General features: G+C 37.6%; 1 protein-coding gene and 24 non-coding genes across 34 annotated transcripts in view; 1 reads left to right on the plus strand and 24 right to left on the minus strand.

Moving 5' to 3' along the window:
- Nucleotides 1-642: 642 nt before the first annotated feature.
- On the minus strand, nt 643-714 carry trnac-gca (transfer RNA cysteine (anticodon GCA)). Its single transcript has one exon. It is a non-coding gene; the product is annotated as a tRNA-Cys (tRNA).
- A 607-nt stretch (nt 715-1,321) lies between these two features.
- trnac-gca (transfer RNA cysteine (anticodon GCA)) lies at nt 1,322-1,393 on the minus strand. Its single transcript has one exon. It is a non-coding gene; the product is annotated as a tRNA-Cys (tRNA).
- Nucleotides 1,394-1,999: 606 nt separating this feature from the next.
- Nucleotides 2,000-2,071, minus strand: trnac-gca (transfer RNA cysteine (anticodon GCA)). The gene has a single exon. It is a non-coding gene; the product is annotated as a tRNA-Cys (tRNA).
- A 606-nt stretch (nt 2,072-2,677) lies between these two features.
- Nucleotides 2,678-2,749, minus strand: trnac-gca (transfer RNA cysteine (anticodon GCA)). Its single transcript has one exon. It is a non-coding gene; the product is annotated as a tRNA-Cys (tRNA).
- A 606-nt stretch (nt 2,750-3,355) lies between these two features.
- trnac-gca (transfer RNA cysteine (anticodon GCA)) lies at nt 3,356-3,427 on the minus strand. Its single transcript has one exon. It is a non-coding gene; the product is annotated as a tRNA-Cys (tRNA).
- A 605-nt stretch (nt 3,428-4,032) lies between these two features.
- trnac-gca (transfer RNA cysteine (anticodon GCA)) lies at nt 4,033-4,104 on the minus strand. Its single transcript has one exon. It is a non-coding gene; the product is annotated as a tRNA-Cys (tRNA).
- A 607-nt stretch (nt 4,105-4,711) lies between these two features.
- On the minus strand, nt 4,712-4,783 carry trnac-gca (transfer RNA cysteine (anticodon GCA)). The gene has a single exon. It is a non-coding gene; the product is annotated as a tRNA-Cys (tRNA).
- Nucleotides 4,784-5,389: 606 nt separating this feature from the next.
- trnac-gca (transfer RNA cysteine (anticodon GCA)) lies at nt 5,390-5,461 on the minus strand. Its single transcript has one exon. It is a non-coding gene; the product is annotated as a tRNA-Cys (tRNA).
- A 605-nt stretch (nt 5,462-6,066) lies between these two features.
- On the minus strand, nt 6,067-6,138 carry trnac-gca (transfer RNA cysteine (anticodon GCA)). Its single transcript has one exon. It is a non-coding gene; the product is annotated as a tRNA-Cys (tRNA).
- A 605-nt stretch (nt 6,139-6,743) lies between these two features.
- On the minus strand, nt 6,744-6,815 carry trnac-gca (transfer RNA cysteine (anticodon GCA)). The gene has a single exon. It is a non-coding gene; the product is annotated as a tRNA-Cys (tRNA).
- A 606-nt stretch (nt 6,816-7,421) lies between these two features.
- trnac-gca (transfer RNA cysteine (anticodon GCA)) lies at nt 7,422-7,493 on the minus strand. Its single transcript has one exon. It is a non-coding gene; the product is annotated as a tRNA-Cys (tRNA).
- A 606-nt stretch (nt 7,494-8,099) lies between these two features.
- Nucleotides 8,100-8,171, minus strand: trnac-gca (transfer RNA cysteine (anticodon GCA)). The gene has a single exon. It is a non-coding gene; the product is annotated as a tRNA-Cys (tRNA).
- Nucleotides 8,172-8,777: 606 nt separating this feature from the next.
- trnac-gca (transfer RNA cysteine (anticodon GCA)) lies at nt 8,778-8,849 on the minus strand. Its single transcript has one exon. It is a non-coding gene; the product is annotated as a tRNA-Cys (tRNA).
- Nucleotides 8,850-9,454: 605 nt separating this feature from the next.
- On the minus strand, nt 9,455-9,526 carry trnac-gca (transfer RNA cysteine (anticodon GCA)). Its single transcript has one exon. It is a non-coding gene; the product is annotated as a tRNA-Cys (tRNA).
- A 606-nt stretch (nt 9,527-10,132) lies between these two features.
- trnac-gca (transfer RNA cysteine (anticodon GCA)) lies at nt 10,133-10,204 on the minus strand. Its single transcript has one exon. It is a non-coding gene; the product is annotated as a tRNA-Cys (tRNA).
- Nucleotides 10,205-10,810: 606 nt separating this feature from the next.
- On the minus strand, nt 10,811-10,882 carry trnac-gca (transfer RNA cysteine (anticodon GCA)). Its single transcript has one exon. It is a non-coding gene; the product is annotated as a tRNA-Cys (tRNA).
- A 606-nt stretch (nt 10,883-11,488) lies between these two features.
- On the minus strand, nt 11,489-11,560 carry trnac-gca (transfer RNA cysteine (anticodon GCA)). The gene has a single exon. It is a non-coding gene; the product is annotated as a tRNA-Cys (tRNA).
- Nucleotides 11,561-12,166: 606 nt separating this feature from the next.
- Nucleotides 12,167-12,238, minus strand: trnac-gca (transfer RNA cysteine (anticodon GCA)). The gene has a single exon. It is a non-coding gene; the product is annotated as a tRNA-Cys (tRNA).
- Nucleotides 12,239-12,844: 606 nt separating this feature from the next.
- trnac-gca (transfer RNA cysteine (anticodon GCA)) lies at nt 12,845-12,916 on the minus strand. Its single transcript has one exon. It is a non-coding gene; the product is annotated as a tRNA-Cys (tRNA).
- Nucleotides 12,917-13,522: 606 nt separating this feature from the next.
- trnac-gca (transfer RNA cysteine (anticodon GCA)) lies at nt 13,523-13,594 on the minus strand. The gene has a single exon. It is a non-coding gene; the product is annotated as a tRNA-Cys (tRNA).
- Nucleotides 13,595-14,200: 606 nt separating this feature from the next.
- trnac-gca (transfer RNA cysteine (anticodon GCA)) lies at nt 14,201-14,272 on the minus strand. The gene has a single exon. It is a non-coding gene; the product is annotated as a tRNA-Cys (tRNA).
- A 606-nt stretch (nt 14,273-14,878) lies between these two features.
- trnac-gca (transfer RNA cysteine (anticodon GCA)) lies at nt 14,879-14,950 on the minus strand. The gene has a single exon. It is a non-coding gene; the product is annotated as a tRNA-Cys (tRNA).
- Nucleotides 14,951-15,556: 606 nt separating this feature from the next.
- Nucleotides 15,557-15,628, minus strand: trnac-gca (transfer RNA cysteine (anticodon GCA)). Its single transcript has one exon. It is a non-coding gene; the product is annotated as a tRNA-Cys (tRNA).
- Nucleotides 15,629-16,234: 606 nt separating this feature from the next.
- On the minus strand, nt 16,235-16,306 carry trnac-gca (transfer RNA cysteine (anticodon GCA)). Its single transcript has one exon. It is a non-coding gene; the product is annotated as a tRNA-Cys (tRNA).
- Nucleotides 16,307-22,188: 5,882 nt separating this feature from the next.
- Nucleotides 22,189-22,801, plus strand: part of LOC115205088 (LIM and calponin homology domains-containing protein 1) — a 175,130-nt gene continuing 174,517 nt past the window's right edge. For 4 of the 10 annotated variants that reach the window (XM_029770679.1, XM_029770681.1, XM_029770686.1 and 1 more), the window contains exon 1: nt 22,190-22,473. In XM_029770679.1, coding sequence (XP_029626539.1) covers nt 22,372-22,473 — 102 coding nt within the window. In that variant the 5' untranslated portion in view covers nt 22,190-22,371. Of the gene's footprint in view, nt 22,474-22,801 lie in introns of all 10 variants that reach the window. The other 6 variants (XM_029770684.1, XM_029770682.1, XM_029770688.1 and 3 more) reach the window with 3 other exon arrangements.

The raw sequence follows: 22,801 nt of genomic DNA on the forward strand, positions 1-22,801 counted from the left end.
ATCTGCAGTCAAATGCTCTACCACTGAGCTATACCCCCTCTGCTAGAAACTATCTGAATGGGAAAAAATTCTCGAATAAGGTACATTTTAGCTGGAGATCTAGATAACCTAATACATTTACTCTCGCTTTGAAAACATACCCATAAAGTATTTGATTTCATGTTGACTATAGGATTTGAACCTGAGACCTCTTGATCCAAAGACCTTTGCAATTCCACCTCTGTTAGGAACTGTCTGACAGAGAGAAAAAACATCTAATGAGGGACATTTTAGATTGAGTAACATAACCAAAAAGGAGCACTCCCTCTCTCAAGATACACATAGAAAGTACATGATTCAAGGGGGAACCAGGATTTGATCCTGAGAAATTGTCTAATAAGGGACATTTCAGAGGGCGATCTACATAACCTAATAAAGAACACTCTCTCTTTCAAAGCGTACCCATAAAATATTTGATTTCAAGTTGACAATAGGGTTTGATCCTGAGACCTCTTGATCTGAAGTCTATTGCACTTCCACCTATTTTAGGAACTGTTCAACTGAGAGAAAAACCATTTAATTAGGGACATTTTAGATTGAGTAACATAATTTAAAAAGGTGCACTTCTACCCTATTTATCCTCTTAGAAAGCAATTGATTTTAAGGGGCCACCAGGATTTGAACCTGGGACCTCTTGATCTGCAGTCAAATGCTCTACCACTGAGCTATACCCCCTCTGCTAGAAACTATCTGAATGGGAAAAAATTCTCGAATAAGGTACATTTTAGCTGGAGATCTAGATAACCTAATACATTTTACTCTCGCTTTGAAAACATACCCATAAAGTATTTGATTTCATGTTGACTATAGGATTTGAACCTGAGACCTCTTGATCCAAAGACCATTGCAATTCCACCTCTGTTAGGAACTGTCTGACGGAGAGAAAAAACATCTAATGAGGGACATTTTAGATTGAGTAACATAACCAAAAAAGGAGCACTCCCTCTCTCAAGATACACATAGAAAGTACATGATTCAAGGGGGAACCAGGATTTGATCCTGAGAAATTTTCGAATAAGGGACATTTCAGAGGGCGATCTACATAACCTAATAAAGAACACTCTCTCTTTCAAAGCGTACCCATAAAATATTTGATTTCAAGTTGACAATAGGGTTTGATCCTGAGACCTCTTGATCTGAAGTCTATTGCACTTCCACCTATTTTAGGAACTGTTCAACTGAGAGAAAAACCATTTAATTAGGGACATTTTAGATTGAGTAACATAATTTAAAAAGGTGCACTTCTACCCTATTTATACTCTTAGAAAGCAATTGATTTTAAGGGGGGCACCAGGATTTGAACCTGGGACCTCTTGATCTGCAGTCAAATGCTCTACCACTGAGCTATACCCCCTCTGCTAGAAACTATCTGAATGGGAAAAAATTCTCGAATAAGGTACATTTTAGCTGGAGATCTAGATAACCTAATACATTTTACTCTCGCTTTGAAAACATACCCATAAAGTATTTGATTTCATGTTGACTATAGGATTTGAACCTGAGACCTCTTGATCCAAAGACCATTGCAATTCCACCTCTGTTAGGAACTGTCTGACAGAGAGAAAAAACATCTAATGAGGGACATTATAGATTGAGTAACATAACCAAAAAAGGAGCACTCCCTCTCTCAAGATACACATAGAAAGTACATGATTCAAGGGGGAACCAGGATTTGATCCTGAGAAATTGTCGAATAAGGGACATTTCAGAGGGCGATCTACATAACCTAATAAAGAACACTCTCTCTTTCAAAGCGTACCCATAAAATATTTGATTTCAAGTTGACAATAGGGTTTGATCCTGAGACCTCTTGATCTGAAGTCTATTGCACTTCCACCTATTTTAGGAACTGTTCAACTGAGAGAAAAACCATTTAATTAGGGACATTTTAGATTGAGTAACATAATTTAAAAAGGTGCACTTCTACCCTATTTATCCTCTTAGAAAGCAATTGATTTTAAGGGGCCACCAGGATTTGAACCTGGGACCTCTTGATCTGCAGTCAAATGCTCTACCACTGAGCTATACCCCCTCTGCTAGAAACTATCTGAATGGGAAAAAATTCTCGAATAAGGTACATTTTAGCTGGAGATCTAGATAACCTAATACATTTTACTCTCGCTTTGAAAACATACCCATAAAGTATTTGATTTCATGTTGACTATAGGATTTGAACCTGAGACCTCTTGATCCAAAGACCATTGCAATTCCACCTCTGTTAGGAACTGTCTGACGGAGAGAAAAAACATCTAATGAGGGACATTTTAGATTGAGTAACATAACCAAAAAAGGAGCACTCCCTCTCTCAAGATACACATAGAAAGTACATGATTCAAGGGGGAACCAGGATTTGATCCTGAGAAATTTTCGAATAAGGGACATTTCAGAGGGCGATCTACATAACCTAATAAAGAACACTCTCTCTTTCAAAGCGTACCCATAAAATATTTGATTTCAAGTTGACAATAGGGTTTGATCCTGAGACCTCTTGATCTGAAGTCTATTGCACTTCCACCTATTTTAGGAACTGTTCAACTGAGAGAAAAACCATTTAATTAGGGACATTTTAGATTGAGTAACATAATTTAAAAAGGTGCACTTCTACCCTATTTATGCTCTTAGAAAGCAATTGATTTTAAGGGGGCACCAGGACTTGAACCTGGGACCTCTTGATCTGCAGTCAAATGCTCTACCACTGAGCTATACCCCCTCTGCTAGAAACTATCTGAATGGGAAAAAATTCTCGAATAAGGTACATTTTAGCTGGAGATCTAGATAACCTAATACATTTTACTCTCGCTTTGAAAACATACCCATAAAGTATTTGATTTCATGTTGACTATAGGATTTGAACCTGAGACCTCTTGATCCAAAGACCATTGCAATTCCACCTCTGTTAGGAACTGTCTGACAGAGAGAAAAAACATCTAATGAGGGACATTTTAGATTGAGTAACATAACCAAAAAAGGAGCACTCCCTCTCTCAAGATACACATAGAAAGTACATGATTCAAGGGGGAACCAGGATTTGATCCTGAGAAATTGTCGAATAAGGGACATTTCAGAGGGCGATCTACATAACCTAATAAAGAACACTCTCTCTTTCAAAGCGTACCCATAAAATATTTGATTTCAAGTTGACAATAGGGTTTGATCCTGAGACCTCTTGATCTGAAGTCTATTGCACTTCCACCTATTTTAGGAACTGTTCAACTGAGAGAAAAACCATTTAATTAGGGACATTTTAGATTGAGTAACATAATTTAAAAAGGTGCACTTCTACCCTATTTATCCTCTTAGAAAGCAATTGATTTTAAGGGGCCACCAGGATTTGAACCTGGGACCTCTTGATCTGCAGTCAAATGCTCTACCACTGAGCTATACCCCCTCTGCTAGAAACTATCTGAATGGGAAAAAATTCTCGAATAAGGTACATTTTAGCTGGAGATCTAGATAACCTAATACATTTTACTCTCGCTTTGAAAACATACCCATAAAGTATTTGATTTCATGTTGACTATAGGATTTGAACCTGAGACCTCTTGATCCAAAGACCATTGCAATTCCACCTCTGTTAGGAACTGTCTGACGGAGAGAAAAAACATCTAATGAGGGACATTTTAGATTGAGTAACATAACCAAAAAAGGAGCACTCCCTCTCTCAAGATACACATAGAAAGTACATGATTCAAGGGGGAACCAGGATTTGATCCTGAGAAATTTTCGAATAAGGGACATTTCAGAGGGCGATCTACATAACCTAATAAAGAACACTCTCTCTTTCAAAGCGTACCCATAAAATATTTGATTTCAAGTTGACAATAGGGTTTGATCCTGAGACCTCTTGATCTGAAGTCTATTGCACTTCCACCTATTTTAGGAACTGTTCAACTGAGAGAAAAACCATTTAATTAGGGACATTTTAGATTGAGTAACATAATTTAAAAAGGTGCACTTCTACCCTATTTATACTCTTAGCAAGCAATTGATTTTAAGGGGCACCAGGATTTGAACCTGGGACCTCTTGATCTGCAGTCAAATGCTCTACCACTGAGCTATACCCCCTCTGCTAGAAACTATCTGAATGGGAAAAAATTCTCGAATAAGGTACATTTTAGCTGGAGATCTAGATAACCTAATACATTTTACTCTCGCTTTGAAAACATACCCATAAAGTATTTGATTTCATGTTGACTATAGGATTTGAACCTGAGACCTCTTGATCCAAAGACCTTTGCAATTCCACCTCTGTTAGGAACTGTCTGACAGAGAGAAAAAACATCTAATGAGGGACATTTTAGATTGAGTAACATAACCAAAAAAGGAGCACTCCCTCTCTCAAGATACACATAGAAAGTACATGATTCAAGGGGGAACCAGGATTTGATCCTGAGAAATTGTCGAATAAGGGACATTTCAGAGGGCGATCTACATAACCTAATAAAGAACACTCTCTCTTTCAAAGCGTACCCATAAAATATTTGATTTCAAGTTGACAATAGGGTTTGATCCTGAGACCTCTTGATCTGAAGTCTATTGCACTTCCACCTATTTTAGGAACTGTTCAACTGAGAGAAAAACCATTTAATTAGGGACATTTTAGATTGAGTAACATAATTTAAAAAGGTGCACTTCTACCCTATTTATACTCTTAGGAAAGCAATTGATTTTAAGGGGGCACCAGGATTTGAACCTGGGACCTCTTGATCTGCAGTCAAATGCTCTACCACTGAGCTATACCCCCTCTGCTAGAAACTATCTGAATGGGAAAAAATTCTCGAATAAGGTACATTTTAGCTGGAGATCTAGATAACCTAATACATTTTACTCTCGCTTTGAAAACATACCCATAAAGTACTTGATTTCATGTTGACTATAGGATTTGAACCTGAGACCTCTTGATCCAAAGACCTTTGCAATTCCACCTCTGTTAGGAACTGTCTGACAGAGAGAAAAAACATCTAATGAGGGACATTTTAGATTGAGTAACATAACCAAAAAAGGAGCACTCCCTCTCTCAAGATACACATAGAAAGTACATGATTCAAGGGGGAACCAGGATTTGATCCTGAGAAATTGTCGAATAAGGGACATTTCAGAGGGCGATCTACATAACCTAATAAAGAACACTCTCTCTTTCAAAGCGTACCCATAAAATATTTGATTTCAAGTTGACAATAGGGTTTGATCCTGAGACCTCTTGATCTGAAGTCTATTGCACTTCCACCTATTTTAGGAACTGTTCAACTGAGAGAAAAACCATTTAATTAGGGACATTTTAGATTGAGTAACATAATTTAAAAAGGTGCACTTCTACCCTATTTATACTCTTAGAAAGCAATTGATTTTAAGGGGGCACCAGGATTTGAACCTGGGACCTCTTGATCTGCAGTCAAATGCTCTACCACTGAGCTATACCCCCTCTGCTCGAAACTATCTGAATGGGAAAAAATTCTCGAATAGGTACATTTTAGCTGGAGATCTAGATAACCTAATACATTTTACTCTCGCTTTGAAAACATACCCATAAAGTATTTGATTTCATGTTGACTATAGGATTTGAACCTGAGACCTCTTGATCCAAAGACCTTTGCAATTCCACCTCTGTTAGGAACTGTCTGACAGAGAGAAAAAACATCTAATGAGGGACATTTTAGATTGAGTAACATAACCAAAAAAGGAGCACTCCCTCTCTCAAGATACACATAGAAAGTACATGATTCAAGGGGGAACCAGGATTTGATCCTGAGAAATTGTCGAATAAGGGACATTTCAGAGGGCGATCTACATAACCTAATAAAGAACACTCTCTCTTTCAAAGCGTACCCATAAAATATTTGATTTCAAGTTGACAATAGGGTTTGATCCTGAGACCTCTTGATCTGAAGTCTATTGCACTTCCACCTATTTTAGGAACTGTTCAACTGAGAGAAAAACCATTTAATTAGGGACATTTTAGATTGAGTAACATAATTTAAAAAGGTGCACTTCTACCCTATTTATACTCTTAGAAAGCAATTGATTTTAAGGGGGCACCAGGATTTGAACCTGGGACCTCTTGATCTGCAGTCAAATGCTCTACCACTGAGCTATACCCCCTCTGCTAGAAACTATCTGAATGGGAAAAAATTCTCGAATAGGTACATTTTAGCTGGAGATCTAGATAACCTAATACATTTTACTCTCGCTTTGAAAACATACCCATAAAGTATTTGATTTCATGTTGACTATAGGATTTGAACCTGAGACCTCTTGATCCAAAGACCATTGCAATTCCACCTCTGTTAGGAACTGTCTGACAGAGAGAAAAAACATCTAATGAGGGACATTTTAGATTGAGTAACATAACCAAAAAAGGAGCACTCCCTCTCTCAAGATACACATAGAAAGTACATGATTCAAGGGGGAACCAGGATTTGATCCTGAGAAATTGTCGAATAAGGGACATTTCAGAGGGCGATCTACATAACCTAATAAAGAACACTCTCTCTTTCAAAGCGTACCCATAAAATATTTGATTTCAAGTTGACAATAGGGTTTGATCCTGAGACCTCTTGATCTGAAGTCTATTGCACTTCCACCTATTTTAGGAACTGTTCAACTGAGAGAAAAACCATTTAATTAGGGACATTTTAGATTGAGTAACATAATTTAAAAAGGTGCACTTCTACCCTATTTATACTCTTAGAAAGCAATTGATTTTAAGGGGGCACCAGGATTTGAACCTGGGACCTCTTGATCTGCAGTCAAATGCTCTACCACTGAGCTATACCCCCTCTGCTAGAAACTATCTGAATGGGAAAAAATTCTCGAATAAGGTACATTTTAGCTGGAGATCTAGATAACCTAATACATTTTACTCTCGCTTTGAAAACATACCCATAAAGTATTTGATTTCATGTTGACTATAGGATTTGAACCTGAGACCTCTTGATCCAAAGACCTTTGCAATTCCACCTCTGTTAGGAACTGTCTGACGGAGAGAAAAAACATCTAATGAGGGACATTTTAGATTGAGTAACATAACCAAAAAAGGAGCACTCCCTCTCTCAAGATACACATAGAAAGTACATGATTCAAGGGGGAACCAGGATTTGATCCTGAGAAATTGTCTAATAAGGGACATTTCAGAGGGCGATCTACATAACCTAATAAAGAACACTCTCTCTTTCAAAGCGTACCCATAAAATATTTGATTTCAAGTTGACAATAGGGTTTGATCCTGAGACCTCTTGATCTGAAGTCTATTGCACTTCCACCTATTTTAGGAACTGTTCAACTGAGAGAAAAACCATTTAATTAGGGACATTTTAGATTGAGTAACATAATTTAAAAAGGTGCACTTCTACCCTATTTATGCTCTTAGAAAGCAATTGATTTTAAGGGGGCACCAGGATTTGAACCTGGGACCTCTTGATCTGCAGTCAAATGCTCTACCACTGAGCTATACCCCCTCTGCTAGAAACTATCTGAATGGGAAAAAATTCTCGAATAAGGTACATTTTAGCTGGAGATCTAGATAACCTAATACATTTTACTCTCGCTTTGAAAACATACCCATAAAGTATTTGATTTCATGTTGACTATAGGATTTGAACCTGAGACCTCTTGATCCAAAGACCTTTGCAATTCCACCTCTGTTAGGAACTGTCTGACAGAGAGAAAAAACATCTAATGAGGGACATTTTAGATTGAGTAACATAACCAAAAAAGGAGCACTCCCTCTCTCAAGATACACATAGAAAGTACATGATTCAAGGGGGAACCAGGATTTGATCCTGAGAAATTGTCGAATAAGGGACATTTCAGAGGGCGATCTACATAACCTAATAAAGAACACTCTCTCTTTCAAAGCGTACCCATAAAATATTTGATTTCAAGTTGACAATAGGGTTTGATCCTGAGACCTCTTGATCTGAAGTCTATTGCACTTCCACCTATTTTAGGAACTGTTCAACTGAGAGAAAAACCATTTAATTAGGGACATTTTAGATTGAGTAACATAATTTAAAAAGGTGCACTTCTACCCTATTTATGCTCTTAGAAAGCAATTGATTTTAAGGGGGCACCAGGATTTGAACCTGGGACCTCTTGATCTGCAGTCAAATGCTCTACCACTGAGCTATACCCCCTCTGCTAGAAACTATCTGAATGGGAAAAAATTCTCGAATAAGGTACATTTTAGCTGGAGATCTAGATAACCTAATACATTTTACTCTCGCTTTGAAAACATACCCATAAAGTACTTGATTTCATGTTGACTATAGGATTTGAACCTGAGACCTCTTGATCCAAAGACCATTGCAATTCCACCTCTGTTAGGAACTGTCTGACAGAGAGAAAAAACATCTAATGAGGGACATTTTAGATTGAGTAACATAACCAAAAAAGGAGCACTCCCTCTCTCAAGATACACATAGAAAGTACATGATTCAAGGGGGAACCAGGATTTGATCCTGAGAAATTGTCGAATAAGGGACATTTCAGAGGGCGATCTACATAACCTAATAAAGAACACTCTCTCTTTCAAAGCGTACCCATAAAATATTTGATTTCAAGTTGACAATAGGGTTTGATCCTGAGACCTCTTGATCTGAAGTCTATTGCACTTCCACCTATTTTAGGAACTGTTCAACTGAGAGAAAAACCATTTAATTAGGGACATTTTAGATTGAGTAACATAATTTAAAAAGGTGCACTTCTACCCTATTTATACTCTTAGAAAGCAATTGATTTTAAGGGGGCACCAGGATTTGAACCTGGGACCTCTTGATCTGCAGTCAAATGCTCTACCACTGAGCTATACCCCCTCTGCTAGAAACTATCTGAATGGGAAAAAATTCTCGAATAGGTACATTTTAGCTGGAGATCTAGATAACCTAATACATTTTACTCTCGCTTTGAAAACATACCCATAAAGTATTTGATTTCATGTTGACTATAGGATTTGAACCTGAGACCTCTTGATCCAAAGACCATTGCAATTCCACCTCTGTTAGGAACTGTCTGACGGAGAGAAAAAACATCTAATGAGGGACATTTTAGATTGAGTAACATAACCAAAAAAGGAGCACTCCCTCTCTCAAGATACACATAGAAAGTACATGATTCAAGGGGGAACCAGGATTTGATCCTGAGAAATTGTCGAATAAGGGACATTTCAGAGGGCGATCTACATAACCTAATAAAGAACACTCTCTCTTTCAAAGCGTACCCATAAAATATTTGATTTCAAGTTGACAATAGGGTTTGATCCTGAGACCTCTTGATCTGAAGTCTATTGCACTTCCACCTATTTTAGGAACTGTTCAACTGAGAGAAAAACCATTTAATTAGGGACATTTTAGATTGAGTAACATAATTTAAAAAGGTGCACTTCTACCCTATTTATACTCTTAGAAAGCAATTGATTTTAAGGGGGCACCAGGATTTGAACCTGGGACCTCTTGATCTGCAGTCAAATGCTCTACCACTGAGCTATACCCCCTCTGCTAGAAACTATCTGAATGGGAAAAAATTCTCGAATAAGGTACATTTTAGCTGGAGATCTAGATAACCTAATACATTTTACTCTCGCTTTGAAAACATACCCATAAAGTATTTGATTTCATGTTGACTATAGGATTTGAACCTGAGACCTCTTGATCCAAAGACCATTGCAATTCCACCTCTGTTAGGAACTGTCTGACGGAGAGAAAAAACATCTAATGAGGGACATTTTAGATTGAGTAACATAACCAAAAAAGGAGCACTCCCTCTCTCAAGATACACATAGAAAGTACATGATTCAAGGGGGAACCAGGATTTGATCCTGAGAAATTGTCGAATAAGGGACATTTCAGAGGGCGATCTACATAACCTAATAAAGAACACTCTCTCTTTCAAAGCGTACCCATAAAATATTTGATTTCAAGTTGACAATAGGGTTTGATCCTGAGACCTCTTGATCTGAAGTCTATTGCACTTCCACCTATTTTAGGAACTGTTCAACTGAGAGAAAAACCATTTAATTAGGGACATTTTAGATTGAGTAACATAATTTAAAAAGGTGCACTTCTACCCTATTTATGCTCTTAGAAAGCAATTGATTTTAAGGGGGCACCAGGATTTGAACCTGGGACCTCTTGATCTGCAGTCAAATGCTCTACCACTGAGCTATACCCCCTCTGCTAGAAACTATCTGAATGGGAAAAAATTCTCGAATAAGGTACATTTTAGCTGGAGATCTAGATAACCTAATACATTTTACTCTCGCTTTGAAAACATACCCATAAAGTATTTGATTTCATGTTGACTATAGGATTTGAACCTGAGACCTCTTGATCCAAAGACCATTGCAATTCCACCTCTGTTAGGAACTGTCTGACAGAGAGAAAAAACATCTAATGAGGGACATTTTAGATTGAGTAACATCACCAAAAAAGGAGCACTCCCTCTCTCAAGATACACATAGAAAGTACATGATTCAAGGGGGAACCAGGATTTGATCCTGAGAAATTGTCGAATAAGGGACATTTCAGAGGGCGATCTACATAACCTAATAAAGAACACTCTCTCTTTCAAAGCGTACCCATAAAATATTTGATTTCAAGTTGACAATAGGGTTTGATCCTGAGACCTCTTGATCTGAAGTCTATTGCACTTCCACCTATTTTAGGAACTGTTCAACTGAGAGAAAAACCATTTAATTAGGGACATTTTAGATTGAGTAACATAATTTAAAAAGGTGCACTTCTACCCTATTTATGCTCTTAGAAAGCAATTGATTTTAAGGGGGCACCAGGATTTGAACCTGGGACCTCTTGATCTGCAGTCAAATGCTCTACCACTGAGCTATACCCCCTCTGCTAGAAACTATCTGAATGGGAAAAAATTCTCGAATAAGGTACATTTTAGCTGGAGATCTAGATAACCTAATACATTTTACTCTCGCTTTGAAAACATACCCATAAAGTACTTGATTTCATGTTGACTATAGGATTTGAACCTGAGACCTCTTGATCCAAAGACCATTGCAATTCCACCTCTGTTAGGAACTGTCTGACAGAGAGAAAAAACATCTAATGAGGGACATTTTAGATTGAGTAACATAACCAAAAAAGGAGCACTCCCTCTCTCAAGATACACATAGAAAGTACATGATTCAAGGGGGAACCAGGATTTGATCCTGAGAAATTGTCGAATAAGGGACATTTCAGAGGGCGATCTACATAACCTAATAAAGAACACTCTCTCTTTCAAAGCGTACCCATAAAATATTTGATTTCAAGTTGACAATAGGGTTTGATCCTGAGACCTCTTGATCTGAAGTCTATTGCACTTCCACCTATTTTAGGAACTGTTCAACTGAGAGAAAAACCATTTAATTAGGGACATTTTAGATTGAGTAACATAATTTAAAAAGGTGCACTTCTACCCTATTTATACTCTTAGAAAGCAATTGATTTTAAGGGGGCACCAGGATTTGAACCTGGGACCTCTTGATCTGCAGTCAAATGCTCTACCACTGAGCTATACCCCCTCTGCTAGAAACTATCTGAATGGGAAAAAATTCTCGAATAAGGTACATTTTAGCTGGAGATCTAGATAACCTAATACATTTTACTCTCGCTTTGAAAACATACCCATAAAGTATTTGATTTCATGTTGACTATAGGATTTGAACCTGAGACCTCTTGATCCAAAGACCATTGCAATTCCACCTCTGTTAGGAACTGTCTGACGGAGAGAAAAAACATCTAATGAGGGGCATTTTAGATTGAGTAACATCACCAAAAAAGGAGCACTCCCTCTCTCAAGATACACATAGAAAGTACATGATTCAAGGGGGAACCAGGATTTGATCCTGAGAAATTGTCGAATAAGGGACATTTCAGAGGGCGATCTACATAACCTAATAAAGAACACTCTCTCTTTCAAAGCGTACCCATAAAATATTTGATTTCAAGTTGACAATAGGGTTTGATCCTGAGACCTCTTGATCTGAAGTCTATTGCACTTCCACCTATTTTAGGAACTGTTCAACTGAGAGAAAAACCATTTAATTAGGGACATTTTAGATTGAGTAACATAATTTAAAAAGGTGCACTTCTACCCTATTTATGCTCTTAGAAAGCAATTGATTTTAAGGGGGCACCAGGATTTGAACCTGGGACCTCTTGATCTGCAGTCAAATGCTCTACCACTGAGCTATACCCCCTCTGCTAGAAACTATCTGAATGGGAAAAAATTCTCGAATAAGGTACATTTTAGCTGGAGATCTAGATAACCTAATACATTTTACTCTCGCTTTGAAAACATACCCATAAAGTATTTGATTTCATGTTGACTATAGGATTTGAACCTGAGACCTCTTGATCCAAAGACCATTGCAATTCCACCTCTGTTAGGAACTGTCTGACAGAGAGAAAAAACATCTAATGAGGGACATTTTAGATTGAGTAACATAACCAAAAAAGGAGCACTCCCTCTCTCAAGATACACATAGAAAGTACATGATTCAAGGGGGAACCAGGATTTGATCCTGAGAAATTGTCGAATAAGGGACATTTCACAGGGCGATCTACATAACCTAATAAAGAACACTCTCTCTTTCAAAGCGTACCCATAAAATATTTGATTTCAAGTTGACAATAGGGTTTGATCCTGAGACCTCTTGATCTGAAGTCTATTGCACTTCCACCTATTTTAGGAACTGTTCAACTGAGAGAAAAACCATTTAATTAGGGACATTTTAGATTGAGTAACATAATTTAAAAAGGTGCACTTCTACCCTATTTATGCTCTTAGAAAGCAATTGATTTTAAGGGGCCACCAGGATTTGAACCTGGGACCTCTTGATCTGCAGTCAAATGCTCTACCACTGAGCTATACCCCCTCTGCTAGAAACTATCTGAATGGGAAAAAATTCTCGAATAAGGTACATTTTAGCTGGAGATCTAGATAACCTAATACATTTTACTCTCGCTTTGAAAACATACCCATAAAGTATTTGATTTCATGTTGACTATAGGATTTGAACCTGAGACCTCTTGATCCAAAGACCATTGCAATTCCACCTCTGTTAGGAACTGTCTGACGGAGAGAAAAAACATCTAATGAGGGGCATTTTAGATTGAGTAACATCACCAAAAAAGGAGCACTCCCTCTCTCAAGATACACATAGAAAGTACATGATTCAAGGGGGAACCAGGATTTGATCCTGAGAAATTGTCGAATAAGGGACATTTCAGAGGGCGATCTACATAACCTAATAAAGAACACTCTCTCTTTCAAAGCGTACCCATAAAATATTTGATTTCAAGTTGACAATAGGGTTTGATCCTGAGACCTCTTGATCTGAAGTCTATTGCACTTCCACCTATTTTAGGAACTGTTCAACTGAGAGAAAAACCATTTAATTAGGGACATTTTAGATTGAGTAACATAATTTAAAAAGGTGCACTTCTACCCTATTTATACTCTTAGAAAGCAATTGATTTTAAGGGGGCACCAGGATTTGAACCTGGGACCTCTTGATCTGCAGTCAAATGCTCTACCACTGAGCTATACCCCCTCTGCTAGAAACTATCTGAATGGGAAAAAATTCTCGAATAAGGTACATTTTAGCTGGAGATCTAGATAACCTAATACATTTTACTCTCGCTTTGAAAACATACCCATAAAGTATTTGATTTCATGTTGACTATAGGATTTGAACCTGAGACCTCTTGATCCAAAGACCATTGCAATTCCACCTCTGTTAGGAACTGTCTGACGGAGAGAAAAAACATCTAATGAGGGACATTTTAGATTGAGTAACATAACCAAAAAAGGAGCACTCCCTCTCTCAAGATACACATAGAAAGTACATGATTCAAGGGGGAACCAGGATTTGATCCTGAGAAATTTTCGAATAAGGGACATTTCAGAGGGCGATCTACATAACCTAATAAAGAACACTCTCTCTTTCAAAGCGTACCCATAAAATATTTGATTTCAAGTTGACAATAGGGTTTGATCCTGAGACCTCTTGATCTGAAGTCTATTGCACTTCCACCTATTTTAGGAACTGTTCAACTGAGAGAAAAACCATTTAATTAGGGACATTTTAGATTGAGTAACATAATTTAAAAAGGTGCACTTCTACCCTATTTATGCTCTTAGAAAGCAATTGATTTTAAGGGGGCACCAGGATTTGAACCTGGGACCTCTTGATCTGCAGTCAAATGCTCTACCACTGAGCTATACCCCCTCTGCTAGAAACTATCTGAATGGGAAAAAATTCTCGAATAAGGTACATTTTAGCTGGAGATCTAGATAACCTAATACATTTTACTCTCGCTTTGAAAACATACCCATAAAGTATTTGATTTCATGTTGACTATAGGATTTGAACCTGAGACCTCTTGATCCAAAGACCATTGCAATTCCACCTCTGTTAGGAACTGTCTGACAGAGAGAAAAAACATCTAATGAGGGACATTTTAGATTGAGTAACATAACCAAAAAAGGAGCACTCCCTCTCTCAAGATACACATAGAAAGTACATGATTCAAGGGGGAACCAGGATTTGATCCTGAGAAATTGTCGAATAAGGGACATTTCAGAGGGCGATCTACATAACCTAATAAAGAACACTCTCTCTTTCAAAGCGTACCCATAAAATATTTGATTTCAAGTTGACAATAGGGTTTGATCCTGAGACCTCTTGATCTGAAGTCTATTGCACTTCCACCTATTTTAGGAACTGTTCAACTGAGAGAAAAACCATTTAATTAGGGACATTTTAGATTGAGTAACATAATTTAAAAAGGTGCACTTCTACCCTATTTATGCTCTTAGAAAGCAATTGATTTTAAGGGGGCACCAGGATTTGAACCTGGGACCTCTTGATCTGCAGTCAAATGCTCTACCACTGAGCTATACCCCCTCTGCTAGAAACTATCAGAATGGGAAAAAATTCTCGAATAAGGTACATTTTAGCTGGAGATCTAGATAACCTAATACATTTTACTCTCGCTTTGAAAACATACCCATAAAGTATTTGATTTCATGTTGACTATAGGATTTGAACCTGAGACCTCTTGATCCAAAGACCATTGCAATTCCACCTCTGTTAGGAACTGTCTGACAGAGAGAAAAAACATCTAATGAGGGACATTTTAGATTGAGTAACATAACCAAAAAAGGAGCACTCCCTCTCTCAAGATACACATAGAAAGTACATGATTCAAGGGGGAACCAGGATTTGATCCTGAGAAATTGTCGAATAAGGGACATTTCAGAGGGCGATCTACATAACCTAATAAAGAACACTCTCTCTTTCAAAGCGTACCCATAAAATATTTGATTTGAAGTTGACAATAGGGTTTGATCCTGAGACCTCTTGATCTGAAGTCTATTGCACTTCCACCTATTTTAGGAACTGTTCAACTGAGAGAAAAACCATTTAATTAGGGACATTTTAGATTGAGTAACATAATTTAAAAAGGCATATTCCTACCCTAATTATACTCTTAGAAAGCAATTGATTTTAAGGGGGCACCAGGATTTGAACCTGGGACCTCTTGATCTGCAGTCAAATGCTCTACCACTGAGCTATACCCCCTCTGCTAGAAACTGTCTAAAGGTGGAAAAATTCTCTATTAAGGTACATTTTAGCTGGAGATCTACATAACCTAATACATAACACTCTCTCTTTGAAAACATACCCATAAAGTATTTGATTTCATGTTGACTATAGGATTTGAACCTGAGACCTCTTGATCCTAAGACTATTGAGACTCCATCTCTGTTAGGAACTGTCTGACAGAGAGAAAAACCATCTAATGAGAGACATTTTAGATTGAGTAACATAACCAAAAAAGGAGCACTCCCTCTCTCAAGATACACATAGAAAGTACATGATTCAAGGGGGAACCAGGATTTGATCCTGAGAAATTGTCTAATAAGGGACATTTCAGAGTGCGATCTACATAACCTAATAAAGAACACTCTCTCTTTCAAAGCGTACCCATAAAATATTTGATTTCAAGTTGACAATAGGGTTTGATCCTGAGACCTCTTGATCTGAAGTCTATTGCACTTCCAGCTCTTTTGGGAACTGTTCAACTGAGAGAAAAACCATTTAATTAGGGACATTTTAGATTGAGTAACATAATTTTAAAAGGTGTATTCCTACCCTAATTGTACTCTTAGAAAGCACTTGATTTAAAGGGGGCACCAGGATTTGAACCTGGGACCTCTTGATCTGCAGTCAAATGCTCTACCACTGAGCTATACCCCCTCTGCTAGAGACTATCTAAAGTGGGAAAACATTTCTAATAAGGGACATTTTAGATGGAGAGCACCATAATCTAGTAAAGAACACTCTCTCTATGAAAACAAACCCATAAAGTATTTGATTTCAAAGGGACAAATTGATTTCAACCTGAGACCTCTTGATCTGAATTGTAACACTCCCTCTGCTTGGAACTGTCTGACAGAGACAAAAAGATCTAATAATGGACATTTTAGATGGAGAGTTATTTTGCCTAATAATGAATTTTTAATAAAGAACTCCCTCTATGAAAACTCACCTATAATGTAATTGATATCAAGGGAATAGTAGGATTTGAACCTGAGACCTCTTGATCTGAAGTGTAATGCACTACCACCTCTGTTAGAAACTGAGAGAAAAAACAGCAGAGAGAAAAAACTGCTTATAAGGGAAAACCCCCATGAAATTGACAAAAATGAATGGCAACATATTGGCATTGGACGAAACACATACACAATCGCAAATACCACTCAAATGGACGGCAGTTCATCCAAACCATATGGCAAGTGGCATATGGCAAATGCCAAGTGTCATACAACAAAAATCCCAAAGATGGCGAGTGCACTCTACCGTGGATTCTCATATTGCAAATGGTCACAAAGTGAAGACCCAAGGGTCAAATTTTGAAAATCTAAAAAAAAATAAAAAATAATTCAACACCCTCTAAAAAAGTGCTTTCTGGACCGTTTTAAAAATTGTTTTTGTCAATTATACCGTATGAACCTTATGAACATACCTTTGTCTTATTTTATTGAGTTTGTCCATAAGGCCTATGTTTTGCGATTAAGAGTAACAGCACCTCATAAAGAACACGCCCTCTCTCAAATCACACTTATAAAGTATTTAATTTCAAGTGGGCACCAGGACTATGAATCTGGGACCTTTTGATTTGTAGTCAAATCCTCTACCACTGAGCTGTACCCCATCTGTCAGGAACTGGAGAGAATTCCCGTCTAATAAGAGACATTTTAGATTAAGAGTAACAGCACCTAATAAGGAACACTCTCTCTCAAGATACACTTATAAAGCACATTACTTCAGGCGGTCTCCAGGATTTGAACCTGGAGTGCAAAAGGGTGCACTAGGATTTGAGTTATGACAGAGAAAGTCTTAAGTGACTTTTCAAGCATCCTGGTGTTCAGTATTGTTCCACAAGAGGCCAGTAGACGGCTTGAAAATACATTTTCTTGCCATTTTGCCAATATGCCAATTCCTTCTATTGACAAACTATTGAGTATAAAATACCTTGACTACCCTAAGTAATATTGGTTGAATAATATGGTGTGTAATATGGTGTGTTTGTCAATGATGTGGGCGTGGCTATCTTTTTAATCCTTATTCACTGAATCTTTTGGTTACATTAGCAGAATCTAATGAGAATTTGTGATTCAACTAGAAAATGCATATCTAATCTGTAATTAATTGGTTATGGCCCAACACCACACCGTAATAAGATATTTTTCCCATTAATCATATCACAATCAACTTTTACCAGTTGAATGTGGACACAAATATAGTACTTTTCTGTATTACACTGTTTCTGAAATATTGTAAAGTAGGCAAATTAGTTCATCTATGTACATATTTGCATATCACAAAATAAAAGTGTTCTGGACATTGGATGAAGCCAAGTATTTTGGTTTCATTTTGTTAAGACACTCCAGGAACGGACTTACACATAGCCAATTGTGGATAAATACTTTTAAATCTGTAAAATTAGAAAAAAACTAGTAAAAATAATATTTTGCAAGTTTTGGGGGGGAAAAATTAATAATATAATATAACATTTTACGGGGACAATATATCAACAATTCCCTGTGTATAAATTTGGAGAATATGTCTAAGGATAACCATACAACATTTGTTGAATGCAGATGCTTCTGAGGCTACATATACTAAGCTAACACATGGAATTGTTTTAAGATGGTCATACCATATCTCATTTAGCTATTTGATTTAGAATTTTAGGACCTCTGTAGGTATAAAAAATGTATTGTATGTAAAAATGATATGATAAAATATTGAATTTGGTCTTTACTACTATAGCCCATAGAAACGCACTGAATAATACATTCATAAATGGCAAAACAAACAGTCAAAAAAGAAATCATAAAGAATACGATTTTGAATAGTTTTTCTATATTTAGGAGATATACGAGAGCTCTTCAACACATACAGTGCCCTCCATAATTATTATGTCAATGAATTTTCTACAAATATTTTGGCTCTATACTCCAAAAGATTTGAAATCAAGTAAGGACAAAGATGTTAAAGGGTAGACCGTCAGCTTTAAATTGAGGGTATTTTCATCCATATTGGGTGAACCGTTTAGAAATTACAGCACTTTTTGTACATAGTCGTCCCATTTTAGGGTAGCAAAAGTATTGGGACAAATTCACTTATGTGTATTAAAGTAGTAAAAAGTTAAGTATTTGATCCCATATTCATAGCACACAATGACTACAATAACCTTGTGACTCTACAAATTTGTTGGATGCATTTGCTGTTTGCTTTGCTTGTGTTTCCGATTATTTAATGCCCAGTAGAAATGAATAGTAAATATTGCATTGTGTCATTTTGAAGTCAGTTTTATAGTAAATAAGAATAGAATGTCACGACTTCTGCCGAAGTCGATGCCCCTCCTTGCTCGGGTGGTGCTCGGCGGTCGACGTCACCGGTCTTCTATCCATCATTGATCAGTTTTTCATTTCCCATTGGTTTGGTCTTGTCTTCCTACACACCCGGTTCCAATCCCATTCATTACATGTTGTGTATTTAACCCTCTGTTTTCCCTCATGCCCTTGTCGGTGATTGTTTGTGAGTTATGTACACGTGTATTTTGTATCGGTGTGCGACGGGTTATTTTTACCCATGTTATTTGTGTACTTTGGTTTTGGAGTTTGTTTTTTGTTAATTAAAATACTCCAGTTTAACCAAGTTGGTTTCTCCTGCGCCTGACTTCCCTGCCACCTACAAACACGACTATGACATAGAATATGTTTCTAAACACTTCTAATCATGGATGCTACCATGATTACGGATAATCCTGAATTAATCGTGAATAGTGATTAGTGAGAAAGTTACAGATGCACAAATATCATACCCCCAAGACATGCTAACATCTCACAATTACAATAATATGCGAGGTCAGCATTTTTGGGGGGTGTATGATATTTGTGCGGCTGTAACTTCATGTGGTCATTGCATGTTATGAATATGGGACCAAATACTTAAGCTTTTAGTACTTGAATACACATGTTAATTTTTCCAAATACTTTTGCTCACCTAAAATGGGGGGACTATGTATAAAAAGTGCCGCAATATCTAAACAGTGCACCCGATATGGATGAAAATACCCTCAAATTAAAGCTAACAGCCTGCAGTGTAACCTCATAGTCAGTCAATGTTTGATTTCAAATCCAACATTGGTGTATAGAGTCAAAAGAAGAAAAAATGGTGTGCACTGTTTTTAACCCCCTTTTTTTGGAACCAAACTACTTCATAAATAGTTTTTACAGGTACCAGGTTACCTTCAGACGAGAACATCGTGGGGTCATATTAATTTGTAGGCCAAACCATTCGAACACAGGACACTTCAGACGTTTTCGTGAGAAGACTGATTTTCGGGATGTCTCATGGTCTGACAAACAGCTCTGTAACTCTGCCACTTTCCACCCCACATGCGGAAGGCCAACATTGGCAGATGCAGTGGATTAAGATGCGTCCCATACCGATAGGCCTATCTCTATCTTAAACAGACACATTTTGAAGGGGATTTTGAAGGGGGTGCATCAATCTCATCCCCCTATTTAAAAGTGGTTACAATTCATGACATTTTGATGACGGTAGTATGATAAACTAACAAAAATATACATTATAATCAACTTTTTTACATTTGTGCCCAGGGGGTGTTTTTTTTAAAGGTGTAATGCCATTACATCCAGCTGTTTTTATCTAAACAAGACAGTTCAATGGAAATGTATCGTTGCAGGCAATTGTCGTGTCTAATTTCTATGCAACTTTTTAAATGTTGACAAAAAAATCACTGGACAAGTTAATGGAAACATAGCTACTGGTACGATTCATATTGTGGTTTGAGCAAGTTGATTCGTTCCCTGTGTCATGAATTCATGGATGCTAAGGGAAGCCAGGCTTCCCCAAAAAATTGACCAAGAAACAAACATATAAAATAAGTTATCTTTCATCGCTCTGTATTTCATAAATAAAAGGCTGAATGTATCTCGCCGGAGAAAGCATCAAAACGAATGAAACAGCACCCCTGTGTCTCAGTATGTGTAGCCCATCTATCTGATGCTGTCTTGTCAAAAAATAATTTGACATTGCATTGAATGCAAGGGAAGCCAGTGAGCATTTGACCTCCCATGATGAAAAAATATATAAAATAATAACTAATCAGCGTTGAGCTAAACTGAGTGAGCTCAGCTGTGAATGGTCCTAGCACTCCAGAAAAAGTGTCAAGGGAAGCCAGTTTGGATTTGGCTTCACACCAATCACATCACATCAGAAGCCAAATGTCATTGACAGAAAAAAATAATATTGTTGCATCTCATTTTGTCGTTGTCCTCCGGTGGCTAGCTTGCAATTTCCTAAATTAATCATGGATGGAGATAGGGATTTAGACTTGTGGTTTTACTTAATTCTCTGTACTGGCCAATGATTATTACAGCGATTCTGATCCAACCAAAAATTCATACATTGTGCCCCTGGCCTGAGAGGATGGAAGTTCAACATGTAGCTAGATGTAGTATGCTAATGTTAACTAGCTGGCCTGGCACATTGTTGAAAATGAAAGGAAGTTAGGTTAGCGTAGCCTAAGACAACAAAAACTAAAAGCGTGTACTGTACAACATTCATAGACCGTTTAGAAAACATGAAAGAGGAGGATGGCATTGGCGTTTCTCTACAAGTAGGGTGAGTCAACATGTTTTTTCTACTTGCACGCACACACACAACACACTCACACACACAGAGAAATCAGTACCATGGACAGCCACATCATATTTATTTTACGTTGAATGGACTAAATCGTTTTTGGTATCTTTTAGTCGTCACTGTATTAGACAAAGCATAGGTGACTAGATGATGTTGAAACGTTGAAGTTGAAATGGTGCTGGAGTAGCGAAGGCAGCGCAACAGGTGCAGACTAAAAGTGGAATGCTTACTTACGGGCCCTTCCCAACAAGGGAAAGCCGTCATTGTGAATAAGAATTTGTTCTTAACTGACTTGCCTAGTTAAATAAAAAAAAATGTTTTGTTGAAATAATAGAAAAGTAATAACATGAGGAATAAATACATAATGAGTAAAGATAACTTGGCTATATACACAGGGTACCAGTAGCGAGTCGATATGCAGAGGTACTATGTATTTGAGGTAGATATGTACATGTAGGTAGGGATAAAGTAAACAGGCAACAGGATAGATAGTAAACTGCAGCGGCAGTGTATGTGATGAGAGTCAAAAGAGTTGTCAAAGGGTCTGGATAGCTATTGGTTATTTAACTATTTAATTAACAGCAGTCTTATGGCTTGGGGGATAGAAGCTGTGCCCATGCCAAATTTTTTCAGCCTTCTGTGTGTGAAGAGGTGTTTATTTTCATGTTTAACTCACATAAAATAATAAACAACTATGCATTAAGATGTCTGTATAGAATAAACGTAACAAAAACAGATGTAGACATTAATAAATGCATTTCTATAGCTTGCAAAATACAGTGTTTTTTAACAGCGGTGTGGAAGTGCCAAGATGGAGGCACGGGACTTCAACTCAGCGCCCCCATTAGTTATCTAGTGTATATATAAATCATTGGTAGCTGCAAGTGCATTACCGCGGGTTTGCAGCATACAACCGAAGGAGCACTGAAGGAGAGGGAGGCTACCTAAACAGCAAGTCAAGACAAAAAAACGGCATTATCTGGTTTTCACGGTCAGGTGCTGAGGCTGAAGCCTGGGGATTTTCCAATTTAGTTCAAGCTTTTTTTGTTCATATATTTGAACACTGAGCAGCTTTGCAAATGGCAAGTCCCGCTGCAGATATAGGACAACCACACCAGCGACATCTCCTCTCCGAATCGGCCTCCGAGCCCGCATTTCTAGAAGCGCAGAAATGGATTGAGGTGAGTCACTGTCCTTATCAAACTCTGACGGTTACGTTACTGCATTGCAGAATACAATTTAGAGACTTGTAATTTTGGCTAAAAGTCTCTTCCCGTTATCATACTATCATTTCACAAAGGCACGGCAAACCAGGCTAACCGGGTTTATTGCCTAGTCACCTGTTGAAAAAGTGACGCAAATTCGTCATCCCACTTGCCTTGCGAACAGTAGCCTCTGCTGTGGAGTGTGTTTGGTCGAAAACAATGAATGCATCATGTGGAATGGATTTTTGGGTCATTGCGAGCTTGGCGGACAATAATCGCACAAACTGGTTTTTGTTCGGTGAGA

Source organism: Salmo trutta, chromosome 13 (assembly GCF_901001165.1).
Source record: "Salmo trutta chromosome 13, fSalTru1.1, whole genome shotgun sequence".
In the NCBI taxonomy this organism is placed as follows: domain Eukaryota; kingdom Metazoa; phylum Chordata; class Actinopteri; order Salmoniformes; family Salmonidae; genus Salmo; species Salmo trutta.